Source organism: Ranitomeya imitator, chromosome 4, assembly GCF_032444005.1.
Source record: "Ranitomeya imitator isolate aRanImi1 chromosome 4, aRanImi1.pri, whole genome shotgun sequence".
NCBI lineage: Eukaryota > Metazoa > Chordata > Amphibia > Anura > Dendrobatidae > Ranitomeya > Ranitomeya imitator.
Window position 1 is genome coordinate 56458072 of NC_091285.1, and position 20949 is coordinate 56479020.

At 38.5% G+C, this 20949-nt stretch overlaps 1 protein-coding gene across 15 annotated transcripts in view; it reads right to left on the reverse strand.

Moving 5' to 3' along the window:
* Positions 1–920: 920 nt before the first annotated feature.
* The window catches only part of LOC138675465 (protocadherin alpha-C2-like), a 502001-nt gene continuing 481972 nt past the window's right edge, over positions 921–20949 (reverse strand). For all 15 annotated transcript variants that reach the window (XM_069763738.1, XM_069763752.1, XM_069763739.1 and 12 more), the window contains one exon: positions 921–6307. In XM_069763738.1, coding sequence (XP_069619839.1) covers positions 5997–6307 — 311 coding nt within the window. In that variant the 3' untranslated portion in view covers positions 921–5996. The remainder of the gene's footprint in view (positions 6308–20949) is intronic.

Consider the following 20949-nt stretch of genomic DNA (forward strand, 5'->3'; position numbering starts at 1 on the left):
TCCCGCCAAATTCAGGTGACAGAGTCCCTTTAAATCTCAAGCGTCTTTTGTTGGATTTCCATGAAGAACACAAGATACTCAGAAATCTTCAAGAGACTGAGAACTGAGATACTATCTAGCTTGAGCATGACAGAACCAAGATTACGGTGATCACCAAGAATTTAGATAAATACTCTAAAGCGTCCTGGTGGGAGAGTGTGTTTGGCTATAGCCCAAAGGCCACCTCATTGTTCCACCTCCTTATCCATCCAGTGATAGTCCTTCTGATTCTGAATATTGTTATGTACCTTCGATTGGGCTTAGTGTACTGGAGAGTGAAGAGACTGGCCAATCAGATACAGTAGAACCAGACAGAACTGCACGAATATAATCGCTAAAGAAGGATCAAAACCTAACCTAAAATCGTGAAACCTTGTAATTTTGTATAATACATATTAATTTTTTTTCTAATGATTTAAATGTATTGGATAAGGGAGGGGTGTAATCTATTTTGTGTGAATGGGGAAAAAGAGTGAGGTTCTTTAAGGACCGGTCTCACTTTCTAAGGTACTGTATATGCCACTTCAACCCTGGCAATGGTGAAGTTCGTAAGGGATGGATTGAATGTCGGGTAGGGTCAGATGGTGTTCTTTCCCGCAGTCAACTTAGGTAATGTGACATCACTCCCTACTTAAGAAATTCTGACTTGCCTAGTAAAGATCTGCTAATCTATCCATGGAAGAACTTCAGTAACAATTTTCAATCAAGTGTCTGAACAAAGTCGTTCCTGAGCTGAGCAAAGTAATTCCTGAGTTATGGTGACAAGTATTCTTTAAAACCTTATAAATATACATATAGATTCATAAGATGACAGCAACGTTCTTTTGAAATTTATCTCCATTGTGTCTATAAATACAGCACAAAAGAAAGGGACCACCAAATAGTTTTTGAAATAAGAAAGATTTTATTGTGTAATTTGAAATCAAAAAGATGAACATCAGTTAATTAAAAATCAACACTACTTCACCTTTTCACAAGTGTACAAAAAGAAATAAATATATGGATTTACATTCAACAGTTAAGGTCAGCTATAACCGATAGTAGCATTTTGCATTCACATACACAAGCACAGAATAAATATATGTTGGACTTTCTTAGGAGCATAGGAGCATTTGTTTTTATTTGCAGTGTGATACACTTGGCAGTTCATGTACTTTTCTAAGAAAGGCAAAAATGAAACCAAAACCCATTCGTGAGATGCAGCAACCCACAAAATAATATCAATATATACAGATTATGTCATCTGTAAGTATATATGTGACATCTTCATATGTTGGAAAGTTTGCAGTAAAGTTAAGTTTCCAGAGATATTAGTGTAAGTGTGCAGATTTACAGTAAGCTGTTTTTTTTTTTGTATATCATTAACACATGCAATGTTTGGCCACGTGGTGATCAGATAGAAGTCAAGTGGTGCTGAGTGAACAATACAATATACATGATTTAGCAAATTCTGTGATTATTGTGAAAGTGTCACAGAAAAACAAGCCGGCCTTCATAAAAGACCTATTTATATCATTCACAAATATACAGCATATTGTACAAAAGTTTTAGTTGAAATAAAAATCTCCTTATCGAAGGAAATTATTTTCTTTCTGTGCATATCCTCTCACATTTTTGTATTATTTTATTTTTTTTTAAAGTACAGCACAAGGTCTACATCAAGTTTTACATATCAATAAGTAGTAACTAGCAACATGGCGAATTCACAAACATTAATTATATTAAGTCATCTAAGGTAAGAGAGAGGCTTTAATATACAGTACAGTTAATGTAAATGTTACAGATGCTTATTGTTATTTATCTTTTTGTTTGTGGTTTGTATGGTCTAAAAATTGGTGTCTAAATTGGCAAAAACATTTAATCAAAAATGCCAGCCACTAATGAACGTAGCACCACATGTTAATCTTCATACTTATGTTATTTTCACAGAATCTTATCTGTATTTTACAAGTTTTTAGTTCCTAAATGTGTTGCCCAGTTATTTTTTTTTTTTTACATTTGCTTTACATATGCCAGAAAGGGACACAAATTCCAATTCTTTTTAGAAGCCCTGTAGCACCAGACGGGCATATCTGATGCAATGTCATATTCTTTTCTTGAATGCAATCTTTACATGTTACAAATAATAGAACTATAGAAACCAATTAAGGCTACTTTCACACTGGCGTTTTTTTGAATACGTCGCAATGCGTCGTTTAGGGGAAAAAACGCATCCTGCAAAGTTGTTTGCAGGATGCGTTTTTGCCCCATAGAGTAACATTACCGACGCATTGCGACGTATTGACACACTTCGCAACAGTCGTGCGACGGTTGCGCCATGTTGTGGCGGACCGCCGGGAGCAAAAAAACGTTAAATGTAACGTTTTTTGCTGCCGACACTGCTTTTTCCGACCGCGCATGCGCGGCTGGAACTCCGCCCCCCACAATGGGGCAGTGGATGCGCCGGAGAAATGCATCCACTGCACTCGTTGTGCGGCGCATCAAACGCTAGCGTCGGAATCTCGGCCCGACGCAATGTGATGGGCCGAATCCAACGCTAGTGTGAAAGTAGCCTAATTAAATTAAAATGTAAGGCTAATCTGTCACCAGGTTTCTGCCAACTATTCTGAGAGTCGCATAAAGTAGAAAGAGGATTTGATTCCAGTGACACCTCACTTACTGGGCTGCTGTCTGTAGTTTTAGTAAAATCACAGCTTTATCAGCAGTATTTTATTACTAGAGCACTAGTAAACCTGCTGCCATATAGTCACCTATATTCATGAGCTCTGTATTACCTCACCCCCACTTCTGATTGGCAGCTTTCTGCCTATGCACATTGTAGACAGAAAGCTGCTAATCAGTGGCGTGGGTGGAGTTATACAGGGCTCAGTATTCAGAAAACTGGTAGATGTGTCTAGATAAAATTAATTTTATCCAAAGCGAGGCCCGGTAAGTGATAGATCGCTGGAATCATTGTCTAATGCTGCCTACAGATGGGGTTTCCAAAAACTTAGCGATAGTTTCCCTTTATGATAGATTGCAATATACATTTTGAATTTTATAAATTCCATAATGTACTTAGAAAGTGTAATAAATTTTAAAGATCAAAAATAGAAAATTAGTTAAAAATGATTTAAAAAATAAAGACTACTTAAATTGTTAAATTACTTTTGAATCATTTCAAAGAAAAAGGTAACAAAAGCAATGTAACTGGATTCAACTACCTCAACGTGCCTAACCGAGGACAGTCTTCTATAGCAAATAGATGTATTGCAAATGGTGATTTATTTATACATTTGCATTTTTATTTCTTTTGATTTCTTCACATAAGGCTAGGGTCATACGACTGATTTTTTTCTCAACTGAGAAAATAGGTCCGAATATGCCAATCACACTCTGATCAGAGTGGGGTTCGATTTTCTCAGATGAGAAGAAGATGGAAAAAAAATCTCTATCTCTATCTCTTCCATTCTGTCATTCCGTGGAAATTGGACTGTACTCAGATGACAACAAAGTGTAGTCTGACGATTTCCATGGCATGGCCAAGTGCAATCAATTTAAGGATGAACATTGTGGATGTTGATATTTTTTAATTGGTCAAATTTAGTCTAAGAAAAAAAATGAACATGTGAATGGAGCCATAGAATACAACTGGTCTGAGTGCGATCATATGTTTTGTTGGGTCACACACGGCCTGAAAATACGGTCATTTGAACGAGCCCTAAATGTGTTTATAACAAGATGGAAAGTGCATGGTATGCCACTGATTTGCAAATGTTGTAGTTAAAATAAGGGATAACAATTATTGCATGGAAGTCGTAGAGATCTACTTCAGTACATGTGATTGTACACTATTTTTTTTTATGAATTTGCAAAAATTTTGAGAATCAGTGGTAACTTTTTAACATTGTTTGCTGCCTTACCTTAAATATTTTTTATTAATTAATGCTAAGCTTATTTTATATAATACCAATATATAGTACAATGTATTTTGAAGATTAAATTCCTTTTTTGGTCACATACATTATTTGGAATACAGCCTTATAATGCCTTTGATTTACATAATGAGTGTGACAACATAGTCAACAGAAATTGACAATGGTGCACCAGCAGTTTAACATTCCCAATAATGCTTTGTTCAGTTGTATCACAATTTATTTAGGTTGTAGGTAAGAAAATACTCCAAAGATATTATATAGGATAATAAATATGCTCATATACATAATACCAAAACTAGGTGTTGAATCATTGGTCATAAAAATGTCAGAAGAATCTCAGATAGCATCTTTCAAGATGGACGTTTGTTGGCCAATGATGCAACAAGTGTTTACAAATCTGGCATCCCGATTGGTGTTTTGAATGATAATAATCGTTTGTAGTTTGGCATGGGTTGGTTTCACCAAAACAGATGACAATTGCCCATTATAATGGAAATCAGTCATTCCCGCGAACTTTTATTTAATGAGTATGGGACGTTAAGGGGTGGTCTGACACCTAAAAAGTCTAATTTAAATATCTATTTTTACACCTTAACCACTTTTGTAATTTGCTTTGATGTTTTGTTTGAGGTTTCGAATGACGAGTCATCAGGAGGCTGTGGCTACATTCATTTCCCCACAGCATTTATTATCCCACCTGAAAAAAGGATGTCATCAAGGGGCGGCACTACAGTCATTTATTTGGTTCATTGCTGCCCTCTGATGTTCTGAATTCATGGCACTGATAGAGAAGTGACCAAGATACCGACACTCTGCTTCTGTACCCGCAAACTATAGCTTCTTGCTGTGAAATGAGATGTCACCAGGGGGCGGTGATAGAAGAAGGGTGAGTGATAGAAGCACCACATCACATCTTCTATCACCACACTCTAACAAATCGTCATCAGGGGTCAGCACTTGTATTACTCACCCTGTTTCCCTTATCATTTTGAAACAAAGTTAATTGGTGACTGCGAGGCATACAGTTGTATATTCCAGTTCTAAACATTTAATCTTTACATTGGAAGTATTCTTTTAAATCTGTACTAAACTTTACAAACAGCAGGGTGCGAACAGAGCATTACCCAGTTGTCAAAAAATTGTTAAATTGACTCAAAATGCATAAAGCAATCTGCATCCCGCTCCACATTGTAAGATATTATTTGGCATCAGCCTTCTAATGTATAGTTCAAAAGGATATTAAAATGTAAGCTAAGTACTAATATCTCATTATGTCTGAATAGTTACAGTTGTTTACTTTTTTTTTATTTAGTTTTTTTTCTTTTTATCTTATTATAATTTGCCCTTTTTTAAATTTCAGGAAATTTCTATATACAGATTTTTTTTTTCATAGGCAAACACACATATATGGTAGTAGACTAACTATATTGATTCCTGAGGAATTCCTTTAAATTTAATATTTTCACTTTTTTCAAAGCTTGTTTTTAAATACAATGAGGATAATAATGTAAATGATGGCATTACTGATCAAGAGTTTTAACGTACAATAGTGAAAATTTAGACAATCTTCTAATCTGTAATATTTGAAATGATATGAATTTTATTGGGCTATTTACTTAGTGATTCCTCTCTGTTTTACTCCATTTCTGCCCAGAAGTTACTTCTTTTATACGGCTGAAATGTACACTGTCATGTTATTTCATGACTAACAGGATATAATGCATTTTCTGTACAATACACGGTAACTATTTACAGAGACGTCGGCCTTAACAGTCACTTACTATAATATATGCACAAACTGCCACTGTGTTCTTTGGATGTGAGAGACAACAGCTGAGTGTCATATGGTTAATCATTTGACATAATAAAGCTTTAAGACATAATCTGGTAAATTATATAGACATATATGTATAGATTTTCAGGCTTGAATGTTGCAGTCTTTTTGTTCTTAGGAAGGTGCATTAACAATAGGAAGAAATTTAACTTTGTTGCTACATTATTTCTTACAAAAATGGGATTATAATTGGCTTCGATCTCCTTTCATTGATCATTGTTGTCGGTCGGATTATTTCCTTTCTCTTGGTTCTTGTTTCCCTTCTTCTTCTTTTTTTTCTTCTTAGTTTCTTCTTTTTTGCCAAAGGTTATAAAGTTACTTTTATGACCTTGAGCTGAAGGTTGATCCTGGCGGATCGAAATGATGGCTGGGGATCCTGGGATAATAAAATTCTCCGGAAAATCTGGTGGTATTGGTGGTACTGGTTGTTTTTGATTGCCAGGTCCATATTTGAAGGTCCAGCTGTTGCAATTCACACCAGCTCCTACAGGGGGAGACACTTCTCCTCCGTCTGGTTCTGCAAAAGTTAAAGATGTAAGTTTTATTTAATATAATCATGTAAGCATACAGGGTATATACAGGTATAACCACAACTTTAGACAAAGCCAAAAAATCCTAGACTAAAATTAGTTTACCTTCTTAGTGAGGCACAGTGAACAAATACTTATAAGTTTTAAGAATTATTTGGATCATTTTTAACAATATTGACATAATATAGTAACATTTTTTATACTATCAAGATAATGGCGGAGAAGACCCTGGTGGACTTATCTAGACTTGCACAGGATCAATCTTCCTACAGTTCATCCATCAAGATGTCATGGATCAAGATCAAGCTGAAGGCCATTAAAAATAACAATTAAAAAAACATTTGATCTTTATAGACTTTATATTACCAGTCAGCAGATGTAAAATTGATGATGAGCGAATCTGACAAAATTCAAAATAGGCAATTCATTTAAATTTGGTCAGGAAATTTGATTTGCATCAACTTTATTCAATGGAAATCTAATATACTTTATTATTCTCTGGGATCTCTGTCTATAGACCCCAGAACATAATAAATATATAGTAATAAAAATAAAAAAACAATAATAATCACCTTGCCATTCACCTCTTCCACTGCTGCATTCCCCCATCTGGCCCCCCATGCAGCATTCCCTCACCTGACATGCAGTAAATAAGAGGCCTGAGAAAGTTGCACATAACCCGATAGGGGACTGAGGAGGTGGGACAGGTGAGTGGCAAGTATTATTTTTTTATTTTGTACACTCCATTCCTAGCTGTACACAGATTAGCAGAATTTTGATTTGGGTTTCAGGCACCTTGTCCTTTCCGATCACAAAGAGAGCTGCTGTCTCTCCTCCTGCCATGCACTGATCTATGTGATTGGTGGAGAGCAGGAGAGGAAGCCACCGGGACCTGAACAGAGGCTGCACAAGCTGAGCAGTGGACAGACCTTCCACCTGACCAGATTCAGGACCTTCCAGGTCATGTGACTGATCACATGACCAGAAAACTCCTTAAAGGGGAATTTTTAATCTCCAAGATCCTATGCCAATATGCAGTAGATGTAATAATAACAATAGTAGCAAATACCTCCAATTAGGAATGTATAGTTTTTCTGATTCTCTATGTATCTTTCTTCATATGCAGGCATTGCAGGACCTTAGGTATCCATTGTATGACCACTGATATAGTGACAGCTAGCTAGTTACTAGTGTCATAACCATGATAACAAGACCTGAAAATGTATATTGTGTGTGTGCAAATGTGCATGTAGCAGGGCTGTGTGTGTCTACATGTGCATGTAGTTTACATTTAACATATCTGTGTATGTCTATATGTGCATGTAGTGTGCATGTAACAGAGCTGAGTCTATATATGCATGTAGCATAGCTGTGTGTGTCTATATGTGCATATGTAGCATAGCTGTGTGTGTCTATATGTGCATATGTAGCATAGCTGTGTGTGTCTATATGTGCATATGTAGCATAGCTGTGTGTGTCTATATGTGCATATGTAGCATAGCTGTGTGTGTCTATATGTGCATATGTAGCATAGCTGTGTGTGTCTATATGTGCATATGTAGCAGAGCTGTGTGTGTCTGTATGTGCATGTAGTTTGCATTTAGCATTGCTGTGTATGTCTATTTGTGCATACAGCAAAGCTGTGTGTCTATGGCTGCCGTCACACTAGCAGTATTTGGTCAGTATTTTACATCAGTATTTGTAAGCCAAAACCAGGAGTGGGTGATAAATGCAGAAGTGGGGCATATGTTTCTATTATACTTTTCCTAATTTTTCCACTCCTGGTTTTGGCTGAGAAATACTGATGTAAAATACTGACCAAATACTGCGAGTGTGACGGCAGCCTATATGTGCATGTAGCAGGCCTGTGTATGTCTATATGTGCATATGTAGCATAGCTATGTGTGCCTCTATGTGTATATGTAGCAGAGCTGCATGTGTCCATATGTGCATGTGTAGCATAGTTGCATGTGTCTATATGTGCAGACATAGCAGTGCTGTGTGTCTATACTGTATGTGCATACTCTATGTAGCAGAGCTGTGTGTATGTCTATATGTGCATATGAAGCAGAGCTGTGTGTGTCTATATGTGCATATGTAGCAGGGCTGTGTGTATGTCTATATGTGCATACTGTATGTAGCAGACCTGTATCTATATGTGCATATGTAGCAGAGCTATGTGTGTCTATATGTGCATATGTAGCAGAGCTGAGTGTGTCTATATGTGCATATGTAGCAGAGCTGTGTGTATGTCTATATGTGCATATGTAGCAGAGCTGTGTGTGTCTATTTGTGCAAATGTAGCAGAGCTGTGTATGTCTATATGTGTATATGTAGCAGAACCGTGTGTGTCTATATGTGCATATGTAGCAGAGCTGTGTGTGTCTATATGTGCATATGTAGCAGAACCGTGTGTGTCTATATGTGCATATGTAGCAGAGCTGTGTGTATGTCTATATGTGCATATGTAGCAGACCTGTGTCTATATGTGCATATGTAGAGCTGTGTGTGTCTATATGTGCATATGTAGCAGAGCTGCGTGTCTATATGTGCATATGTAGCAGAGCTGTGTGTATGTCTATATGTGCATATTTAGCAGAGCTGTGTGTGTCTATATGTGCATATGTAGCAGAGCTGTGTATGTCTATATGTGCATATGTAGCAGAGATGTGTGTGTCTATATGTGCATATGTAGCAGAGCTGTGTGCGTATAATACACACACTGCAGAGAATCACTAACATTATATTTATTACCTCCATATTATATCCTAGTACATTAAAATTAATGATAACCCCTCCACGTTACGCCACCAAGGATGTTCTACATAATAGGAAAAAAGTTTTTTCTATTTTCTCCTGTCTACTCATGAAGTGCTTATTATAGCCCAAAAAATACAGTATATGGCTGTTTTCAGACAGCCGTTATGTTCTTTCATGTGAGAGAATCGGGTCAATTATACTAATGACATGCGAGAATCAAAGCACTGGTGCTGTAAAGATGGAAAACCTAATTTAAAAAATGCAGATCTGCACTGCCCCATAGTATAACATATTTATATAAATAGTATAAAACATTAGATAGCATTCAGCCACGTTATACACGTGTGTGTGAGACCAGTATACAGTCAGGGGCGACGCTATCATGGAGCAAGTTGAGCCCTTTGCTTCAGTCGGCAGTCGTCACTGAAAGACAGGGGGCGGCAGAGCGGTGGTCAGAACACCTGGTGCCGACTCTCCATAATCCATGACACTTGCTGTCACTAGTGCGGTGCGCGTGCCCCTGCTCACAACCCACGGTGTGCAATATCAGCTGGTCATCCCTGCACCCGCAGAGCAGCACACCACATATTGGCTGCTCTGTGAAAACAGGACCTGTGATGAGGTCACAGGAGGGGAGGAGTCAGGGGTCACATGATTGGGACCTCCATGGATTGCAGGACTCTGCTGTGCTGCTTGCCATGGTAAGTGTGTGTATGAGGTGTATGGAGCGGAGCCGTGTGTATGAGGTGTATGGAGCAGAGCTGAATGTTTACGAGGTGTACAGAGCGGAGCCGTGTGTGTATGAGGTGTATGGAGCAGAGCTGAATGTGTACGAGGTGTACGGAGCAGAGCCATGTGTGTATGAGGTGTACGGAGCAGAGCCATGTGTGTATGAGGTGTGCGGAGCGAAACCTTGTGTGTATGAGGTGTACGGAGCAGAGCCGGGTGTGTATGAGGTGTACGGAGCAGAGCCGGGTGTGTATGAGGTGTGTGGAGCAGAGCCGGGTGTGTATGAGGTGTACAGAGCGGAGCTGCATGTATATGAGGTGTACGGAGTGGAGCTGGGTGTGTATGAGGTGTATGGAGTGGAGCCAGGTGTGTATGAGGTGTATGGAGCAGAGCCGGGTGTGTGCGAGGTGTATGGAATGGAGCTGCGTGAGTACAGAGTGGAGCCGTGTGTGCAAGGTGTACGGAGCGCAGCCACGTGTGTAGAAGTAACTATGTGTGGCCATTATACAGTATGGAGCATCATGTGGGCCCATTATACAGTATGGAGCATCATGTGAGGCAATTATACAGTATGGAGCATCATATGTGACCATTATACAGTATGGAGCATTATGTGTGGCCATTATACAGTATGGAGCATCATGTGTGGCCATTATACAGTATGGAGCACTTTGCGTGGCCATTATACAGTATTGAGCAAAATGTGTGGCTATTATACAGTATGGAGCATTATGTGTGACCATTATACAGTATGGAGCATTATGTGTGCCCATTATACAGTATGGAGCACTGTGTGGCCATTATACAGTATGGAGCACTGTGTGGCCATTTACAGTATGGAGCACTGTGTGGCCATTATACAGTATGGAGCATCATGTGTGACCATTATACAGTATGGAGCATTATGTGTGGCCATTATACAGTATAGAGCATCATGTGTGACCATTATACAGTATGGAGCACTGTATGGCCATTATACAGTATGGAGCATCATGTGTGGCCATTATACAGTATGGAGCACTATGTGTGGCCATTATACAGTATGGAGCACTATGTGGCCATTATACAGTATAGAGCAAAATGTGTGGCTATTATACAGTATGGAGCATCATGTGTGACCATTATACAGTATGGAGCATTATGTGTGCCCATTATACAGTATGGAACATTGTGTGGCCATTATACAGTATGGAGCACTGTGTGGCCATTATACAGTGTGGAGCATCATGTGAGGCAATTATACAGTATGGAGTATTATGTGTGACCATTATACAGTATGGAGCATTATGTGTGCCCATTATACAGTATGGAGCACTGTGTGGCCATTATACAGTATGGAGCACTGTGTGGCCATTTACAGTATGGAGCACTGTGTGGCCATTATACAGTATGGAGCATCATGTGTGACCATTATACAGTATGGAGCATTATGTGTGGCCATTATACAGTATGGAGCATCATGTGTGACCATTATACAGTATGGAGCACTGTATGGCCATTATACAGTATGGAGCATCATGTGTGGCCATTATACAGTATGGAGCACTATGTGTGGCCATTATACAGTATGGAGCACTATGTGGCCATTATACAGTATTGAGCAAAATGTGTGGCTATTATACAGTATGGAGCATCATGTGTGACCATTATACAGTATGGAGCATTATGTGTGCCCATTATACAGTATGGAGCACTGTGTGGCCATTATACAGTATGGAGCACTGTGTGGCCATTATGCAGTATGGAGCATCATGTGTAACCATTATACAGTATGGAGCATCATGTGTGGCCATTATACAGTATGGAGCACTGCGTGGCCATTATACAGTATGGAGCATCATGTGTGTCCATTATACAGTATACAAAAATAGGGAAAAAGGAAAAAATGGGAAGAAAATAAGTCAGCTCACCAATCCCTCAACAGTGCAATGATGTCCATGCACGGAGCCGCCTTGGTCAAGGGCGTAGTCCAGAGCCAGCAATGAAAAAGAAAAAATAATCTCCAGCATGGATCTTCTAAAAAGTCAATTTATTGGAAACACTTTAAAATGCAAACATTTGCAAAAAAGAGATGGGGGTCCCAGGTGGTCAATGCCGACGCGTTTCGACCATCAGGTCTTAGTCATGGCATGAAAATGGAACCACATATTAACATTTTATACAACACAGAACACTAAAACAACAAGTGCTTAGATTAAAACTCAGGTGGGCAATCAGAACATTCATTAGATTAACCCCCTGTGAACCGCAAAAGAGAAAGACATGTCTATGGAAAAAGAACCACAACGGTGTATCAAAAAATTACATTAGCCGGAGTAATAGAACCAATTCACATTGTGTACAATATTAAATATCACCTTCTTATGGAGAGAAGAAAAAAACAAAAAAAAAACGTTGATACACCGTTGTGGTTCTTTTTCCATAGACATGTCTTTCTCTTTTGCGGTTCACAGGGGGTTAATCTAATGAATGTTCTGATTGCCCACCTGAGTTTTAATCTAAGCACTTGTTGTTTTAGTGTTCTGTGTTGTATAAAATGTTAATATGTGGTTCCATTTTCATGCCATGACTAAGACCTGATGGTCGAAACGCGTCGGCGTTGACCACCTGGGACCCCCATCTCTTTTTTGCAAATGTTTGCATTTTAAAGTGTTTCCAATAAATTGACTTTTTAGAAGATCCATGCTGGAGATTATTTTTTCTTTTTCATTATACAGTATGGAGCACTGTGTGTCTATTATACAGTATGGAGCATCATGTGTGGCCATTATACAGTATGGAGCATCATGTGTGGCCATTATACAGTATGGAACACTGTGTGTCCATTATACAGTATGGAGCATCATGTGTGGCCATTATACAGTATGGAGCACTGTATGGCCATGATACAGTATGGAGCATCATGTGGGGCTCATTATACTGTATGGAGCAATATATGGGGCTCATTATACAGTATGGAGCAATATATGGGGCTCATTATTCTGTAAGGAGCACTGTGGTGCCCAGAATACTGTATAGAGGACTATACTGTCTGATTTATGACCTATTGTAGAATGTACAATAGTTATCACTCATGTAATGTATGGTGGGACTGTATATGAGATGGGAGCCCTATAAAGGGGCTGCACTATATATGTGTTTGGGGGGGTGCCGTTTTGAAGTTCGCCTCAGGCAGCAGTGTGGCTAGGTTCACCCCTGCATACAGTATTTAGGCTATCAGAGTGAGAGCCATTATTTTGTAGAAGAAATAAATCACAAGGGACCTCTCTTTCTGATATCCACAAACCCTAGTGGTGCACTGAAATATAGAATCATAGAACATAATCAAAAGTATATGGAAAGTATACTAAAAATATCTAGATAATAAATTATTATTTTTTTCTTTGATAATTGGCATTAATTCTATTTTAGGTTCTTTAGTTAGGAAACTAACATAATTACATGGTAAATAGATTAGTTCATGTCAAAGCACAGACATATGGTTCTAGCATTTCGACCACAACCCTCTGTAGTTAATATTATTATATAATGATTTACAAAATTAGGGCATGTAAACTGTTATATTTTCAGGCACTGAAAAGAGGACACTGCAAATCCTAATCCAACACAGAGTTAACCAGATTTGCTTATGAGCTCAGCTTTATCTGCCTTTTCAGGAAATTAAACTTCTGTCTGGTTTACCACAGAACATTAGAGATCTTTATCTGTCAATTGAAGCATTGTTGGTAGCTTCAATGCATCTGATTCTCCAAAGGTCTAATAAAATCTCTGTCAAAACTTATTGAGGTCATACCAAGAGTAATAACATTTAATAGGTAAGGCTTATCTATCTATAGAAAATGAAAAGGAGACAGAAGTTTGATATTAAAATGTGTTTCCACTTTGGAGCAAACTTTTTTTTTTACTTGAAACATAATGGTTTTATGGACTAATGAAGCCTGGAGTTTATTAGCCTAACATAGATTGCAATAAAGTCCCAGAGGGATAGGTTCTATAGACTTGTGATGGGTCATAGGAAAGGACAATGCTTTTAGGGCTCAGACTACTATATTACGGCTCTGTAAAGACTCTAATGCCATATGGCATGGACATAAGTCTAAGGTGTATCTTCCTGAGTTTTTTCCTTATCGTTGCCATATCCTGGATTTATATATATATGTCCCATAGAGCACGTGTTCTCTATATGGTGTTAACTTTTACTCTGAGCTAAATATACAGGAATAGCAAAAGTAATGTAATCGAAAGGCAACGTGCTCAGTACAGAATTGAGTGTAATAATAAGTCACTAATCAATAATTAATATTTCACATGCAGACAATGTCTTTTTCAGTTGGATTCTGCCTGAAACCCTCCTGCAAAAGCATGGCAAAATTGGTAAAAAAAATGAACATAGTGTATTGAAATACAAAAACAACATTGCTGTGCACATGGTCCGTCTCTTGCTACTTCTTTTAACCACTTCAGGGTCCGGAAACAATGAAGTGGTTAAAAGAAGTAACATGATCATTCTTTGGGTGACTTCTGCCAGGAAGATGCTGGCTAGTTATAGTTTAAAATATAGTGAAAAGACGCCAGCGGCACAAAAACTACGGCAAAAAAAAATACCAAAGCCGATTCAGGGAAAAAAACAACACATTTTTCTGGAAGCAGATTTGCCTTGAAAAACACTGCCTTTCTGCTGCTTTCTTCAAAAAGGGTTGTCCGGCCTTATGGTACAAATCTACAGTACAAGCGCTGTGAAGATTCTCCTGTGCTAGCACCTGGAGCGACGGGCATGTGACCACAAGTATGGGATTTGCATACATGACGTCACATGCCAACGAGATGTGCGTGGCCTCAGTCAATGCAAGTGTGTTGAGCGAGGTCACACAAGTCTAGTCGAAATGTGGTCAGAAGTATGCAAATTGCATACTTATGGCCACACGAACGCCTGCTCCCGTTGCCGGAGAATCCTCACAGCACGCAGTACTGAGTGACTGCAGACTTGTACTCCAAGGCTGAAAAACCGCTGTGTGCACAAAACCTACACACAATAGACAAAGCATGCTTCTTTGGTTATTTCATGAATTTGCTCTCCACTAGAAGCATTGGCTACATGGACATTCCCGTCAGTGTTCAGACAGTAGCTGCAATTAGGCTATGAACAATTGTATGCACAATAAGGGTAAAATGAAAGACCACCTCTAGTATTCAAAGAGCGTCAAAGCCGCTAGGCCATTGAGGGTTACAAATCCTATATTTTTAAAGCATGAAGCAGAAATTCCAACAGCTTTTGTACATGTGGGATATGCAAGAATAGAAGTAAAATCTTGGGATCTTATTACATTTTGGGAAGTGTATTATCATCTTTTAGAACCTTGGTGGCTCCTGGTTTATTGTTTGTTGTCTTATATGGTATATGTTTTCCCTTTACTTTGATGGATCTGTATTAGGCTGCTCTTGCGCTTGTTCATGGTTTCTTCAAATATTGAACAAATATCTAGATGTGGTAGAGCATATAATATGGTGATACTCTATGGAGGGAGAGAGGGTAAATGCTGGTTACAATCCCCTAGTTGAGTTGTGACAGGCACAACTCCTATGTAGGCATGAAGAAAAACAGCTACTGCTACCCTGTGGTTGGTGGCTCGCTACCGGAGTAAACCAATTCTTTACCAATGATGATAATAAGATTCTTCCCTCATTTGATGAAGAAGCCAGTACAGCGTTGAAATGCGCTGTAAATTAATAACTCTTACCATTATTGTTCAAGAATCAGTTTACCCTAGCAGCGCAGCCCACCTAATGGGTTTTATCCAACTAGATCCACTCTTCAGATATGCCTGATGAAGAGACCTAAGTAGTCTCAAAAGCTTACAATTTGTCATCACCCATACAGTTTGCCATTAAAAGGTATCAACTACTGAGGACTCTCAATTTTTATTATTCCTTTAGGGTTAGGTTACCATTATTATACTATGGGACAAGTCATTTAACCATCTTAAGGGTATGTTTGCACATTCAAACTTTTTAATGCAGATTTTGAAGCCAAAGCCAGGAATGATTTATACATGGAAAAATAGAGACTTCTCCTTTCTTTCAATCCTTGGCTAAATAGTTGCATATTTCTGAATACTTGCAATGTATACAACAAAAAAGCTGAGAATTTGACATGAACCTAAAGCAGAAAAAAAAACTGTTGTTTCCTGATATTCCTGGTACAATTACACACACGCTAGATTTCCCTGTAATTATTTGGAACGCGTCCGGTTCTTAATGTATTCATTCATTAGATCTACACATAGAGAACAGATGCAGGGTTGTCTATTTTTAGTATGCCCTTTCCATATGAATTCTCGCTGTGACAACAGCACTCTTTGCTTTTTTTTTTATCTTCCCCATTCAGATTATCCACTAATGGTAACAAAATACAATCTAGAAAGGATTAAAGGTTTACTTTTTAGCTGCATTACAAAATATGTATTATTTTGTGATTTAACATGAAATGTTTTTCTGATGTTGTCTTTCTATCATGCAGGCTTTCTCTGCTGCACTGTACAGGGAGAATGGCGCACAGAGAAAAGCCGCCCCACCCTCCATTCATTCACCAAGGCTTAAAATTCCGGTCCTTGCTTTTCTCAATGAACAGATTCTACTAAATGGCTTCCATAACAGTACCATAGACATAGAAAAATTCAGAAAAAGCTTGTAATAGACCTAAGTTACACATTAACGCTCATGATCAACATCAAACGAATGAAGGCAATGTTGTCTAATAAGCCTGTCCTGTGGTTATCGTTATGTCGCCTCATTTAGCAACATCATCCTCATCCGACAAGGCGATTGAGAACATGACCTTGCCCCTAACACTGATTACTGTGGACTTGGCACAGGCAGTGCAAAAGCTTTTCATAAAGGCATTTGGAAACGCAAACATTTCAAGAGTTAACTCTAAAAAAAGATAGACACAGCGGATAAGCAATGATCTGGAAGGAAACCTGAATTCTTAAGCAGCTCTAGTACTCTGCGTCTGAACATTGCCTGCACAGTTCACAAGTTCAGGACGGTATTATATTTAGAATAATCCTCATGGGCCATATTCTCCATTAGAGAAATTACAGACACAAAAAAACTGTATAATAAGATGATTATCTACTTGATTGCATGACTTTTTCTGCTGCATGGAGATCTTCATATGTCAAGATTTCTTATTTTACTAGATTTCTTGTGCTGATCAAGATGAACATTAATTTTAACTACTGATCTTCTCTACTTTTTTTTTTTTTAAATATCTCTGGATAAAGGAATAAGGCTATGCCACACAGTTCTAGAACAGTTTCTACTCGGATTGTCACAAAATTGTGGCCAGTTTTACAAAACTCCTTCATTTTTGGTGTGGTGCACTATACATTACTTTAGCATATTTAGGTTGTGTGCACATGGCGTCTTTATCAGGCGGATTCCGCCTGGAAAAAACGTTCGATAAATGTTAAAAAGAATGAATCTATGCACAGCAATGTCAGAACGACTTGCTATGCATACAGTATATTCCGTCTTTTGTGAATTCTTTTGATCACTTCAGGCTTCGAAAGTTGTGATGTGGTGAAATAAAGTGACCGGTCCATTCTTCAGGAAACTTCCGCTTGGAAGCCAGCACTATATTATATATATTAATATTAAGAAAAAGAAAAAGGAATCGGCGGCAAAGCCACCAAAAAACAATATGTATAATAAGATATTGATCTGCTTTCTAACAGGGAAAGTTTTACTGGATTTTGTTTATTTAAACGGAGTATGTCCTCTTCTCATTTTGGAACAGTGTTTCTTTTTTTTTTTCTGTGACACTTCATTCCGAAGTTACATCTTCCATTAATGAAGAGAGCCCAGTATATAAATTTCCTGTTTAACCAACTGGGAATGTACTATAGAGCTTTGTTTTTTTCTCCGTTATGATGCTGGCCAATCAGAAAATGGTTGTGTCATAGAGGGGAAAAAGCAAACGCCCACAGAGATTACAACTGCAGCCTGGCTCAGCTTGTTGTCCTGAGATTAGGTGTGTCTCATGTAATCACACTGAAAACTCCACAGTTGGCACGTCCCTTTCTGCTATGAGAGCGATGGAGCTGAGGAGAACATCAGCGTGGGAGAGCTGGAGCAGACATAGCTATGTTTCTGAACCCGTTGAAGCATTGACATGCGAAACGGCAGTCGTCCACCTCCTCTCTCCCCACATACCTCTGTATCCTGCAGGTCACTTTTAATGTCCTGTAATCTTCAGACGGAATAAAGAACTTTGACAACACACGCAATGATGAGTGCCACATATGTTTTCTAATAATCAACTCGGTTTCGGGTAATGCACTATGTTGCTGTCCTTCTGTGATCATCACTCCAATAGCAGGAAGGGACATGCCAACTGTGGAGTGCTCACAAGAAAATGTTGAGCAAGGGAGAAACTATGAGCTTCTCTGTTGTTTTTTCTCCTCTTATAACATGGCTGTGTTATGATTGATCAATGTCATAGAGGAAAAAAACAAATCCCTACAGAAAAAGAAATTATGTGGTATACACCCAGTTGGTCAAATGCAAAGTGTGCATATTAGGTACTCTTTATTACCGGGGACATAACTTTTGAACAAAGATAGGGGACAGCATCAAAACTCCTTCCCAAGGACCTTTACATTTAGTTAAACCTTGATGTGATATTTTATAATGTGAAAATTTTTATTAAGGCAGATAGCTTAATCTTTTTCATTATGTATTGTCAGTGTAAGGATCATAGCATAGTCAAAATGGGATCTTTTCAGGTGCCCAAACCATTTAGTTTGTCAGAACAGAGGCAAACTGAAGCCAAGTCAGAGCATTCACTTTCAGATAAATTCCATTAAAACATTACAGAATAGGTAAATTCATATGAGCGTATAAAAAAATATCCAATTTTCATCCCACGAAAATGGCCGAATTATCTTCTGTAATGTCATCCGTTTACAAACTCAAGCTGTTAGGAACCACAAAGAATCTGTTGAAATCGAATACTATACAATTTCTCCGTATAGGATCCAATTTTTGTTTTGTGCACCCATAGACTTGAATGAGCGAATCACATCTGAAATATGGAAGAGACTAATGCATAATGCAATTTTTTTTCATGCAGACATTCAGTCTGTGCAAAAAATGGTCATCTGAACAGATTTGATGAACATTGGTCCTAGTGCTGTCAGTTTTTTCCCAATACAACACTCAGAACGAAAATCCAGTTATGTGACCGTAGTCAATAACAGTAAGGCAATTCTCAGTTCAGGAAATAAGTGCTAGTATTTTATTAATTTGGGGGATATTTTTGTAATTAGGGACCATATGAAATCAGAATTATATTAAAAAATACTATGATGATTATATTTGCCAAATGGCGGCTTTATTTTTCAGTAACATCATAACCAAATTGCAGTTGTTCTCCTTCCAACTATTAAAAAAGATGCTTATTGTGTGCAGAATATTACAGATGAAGATAATATCTTTTCGGAGGGACAAATAATTATATTACGATGTAATAAAGAAATTCTACAGTCAGAGAAAAAGCCAGATGAGCTAATTCGAAATTTCTTTAACTATTGAGTCACTCCCAGATAAAATGGAACCTGTAATTATTTAACATGCAGGAGCCGATAAAACACAGATGTATCACTTCAACTAATCATTAAAATAATTAAGTGCTATGGAATGGGACCTAAAATCAATATAAGTACATAGGATGTAATTAACTGTAATATAACTCATTACAATTTCTGCATGCAGTAAGTATCATTTCATCAGGACATCATGGGGGAATTAGCTTCCAGACAAATGTAATGTTATAGTTGTGACTGATCTTTCAGAAATACTATTTTTTTAAATCAAATATTTTGGGGATCATTGTATTGTTTAGAGGGCTATTTGGGGATGGCATTATACAGTTTGGAGGGCCATGTGGGGGCCACTGTACTATTTGCAGGGCAATGTGGATGGTCATTATACTGTTTAGAGGGCTATGTTGGGGGCTTTAGACTTAGAGGGCTTTGTGGTGGGCCACTGAACTGTTTGGAGGGATATGCTAGTGGCCATTATAGTGCTTTGAGTGCTATGGTGAGGGCCATTATACTGTTTGTAGGGCTATGTGATTTTCATTATGCTCTGTGGAGGGCTATGTTAGGGGCAATTATACTGTTTGGTGGGTTATGTGGGGGAATTCTACTGTCTGTGGGGCAATTATGCATTGTAAAAGGTAGTGTAGATTCTGTTATTCAGTGTGGAGGGTTATGTGAGGGCCATGATACTGTGTGGAGGTGTATGGAGCCCAATATACTGTACGGAGGGCCATTACATGGTATGGAGGGCTATTATACTGTGTGGAGGGCCATGATACTGTGTGTAGGCCATAATAATATGTGGAGAGCTGTGGGGGCCTTATACTGTGTGTGAGGACTGTGTTGTGGCCATCTTCTTATTTGTGGACAACTGTAGGGTCCACCATACTGTGTTGGAGTTTCTGTGGGGACATTATACTGTTTTGGGTCACTGTCGGTCTATCATGCTTTGTCTGGGGGGGACCTTGGATTTCTCATGCTGTCTGAATGGAAGGTAATGTGGAGAAATTCACTGTGGGGGCATCATACTGTGTTTGGGGGCACTTTTGTTGTCATCATACTTTATGGGGGCATGAAAAGGGTATCTTAATGCGTGAGCACACCAAAGGGCTTCAATGGAGTCAAAATTGCTTTGTAAAAGCTGCAAAATTGTGGGACATGCTCTTCTGTTACCCTGCTAAATATTTTTATTTTTTTTAGAGCAGTGGGAGGGGGGGAGGAGACAATAAGAACTTCTGCTGTGGGCCCACATGATGTCTAGGTACGCCCATCTGTGCCTCTTCTTTTTGCCTTCACCTGTCTGGTTTACGTAGGTTACTGATGTACCTGTGCATCGTGCCATCATGGTGCATATTATGAGATCATGATGTGCATCTAATGGAGGAGCTGACTAAGCCTCGGGCAATATAAATTGTCATGTGACATCATGACGTGTGTCATGACGATACGGTGTGCAGTACTGTCAGAGCCCCAGAAGACCTGGTCCAAAGTGAAGAGGACACTAATGCATAATAAGGAACATTCAATTCGCATCAAAT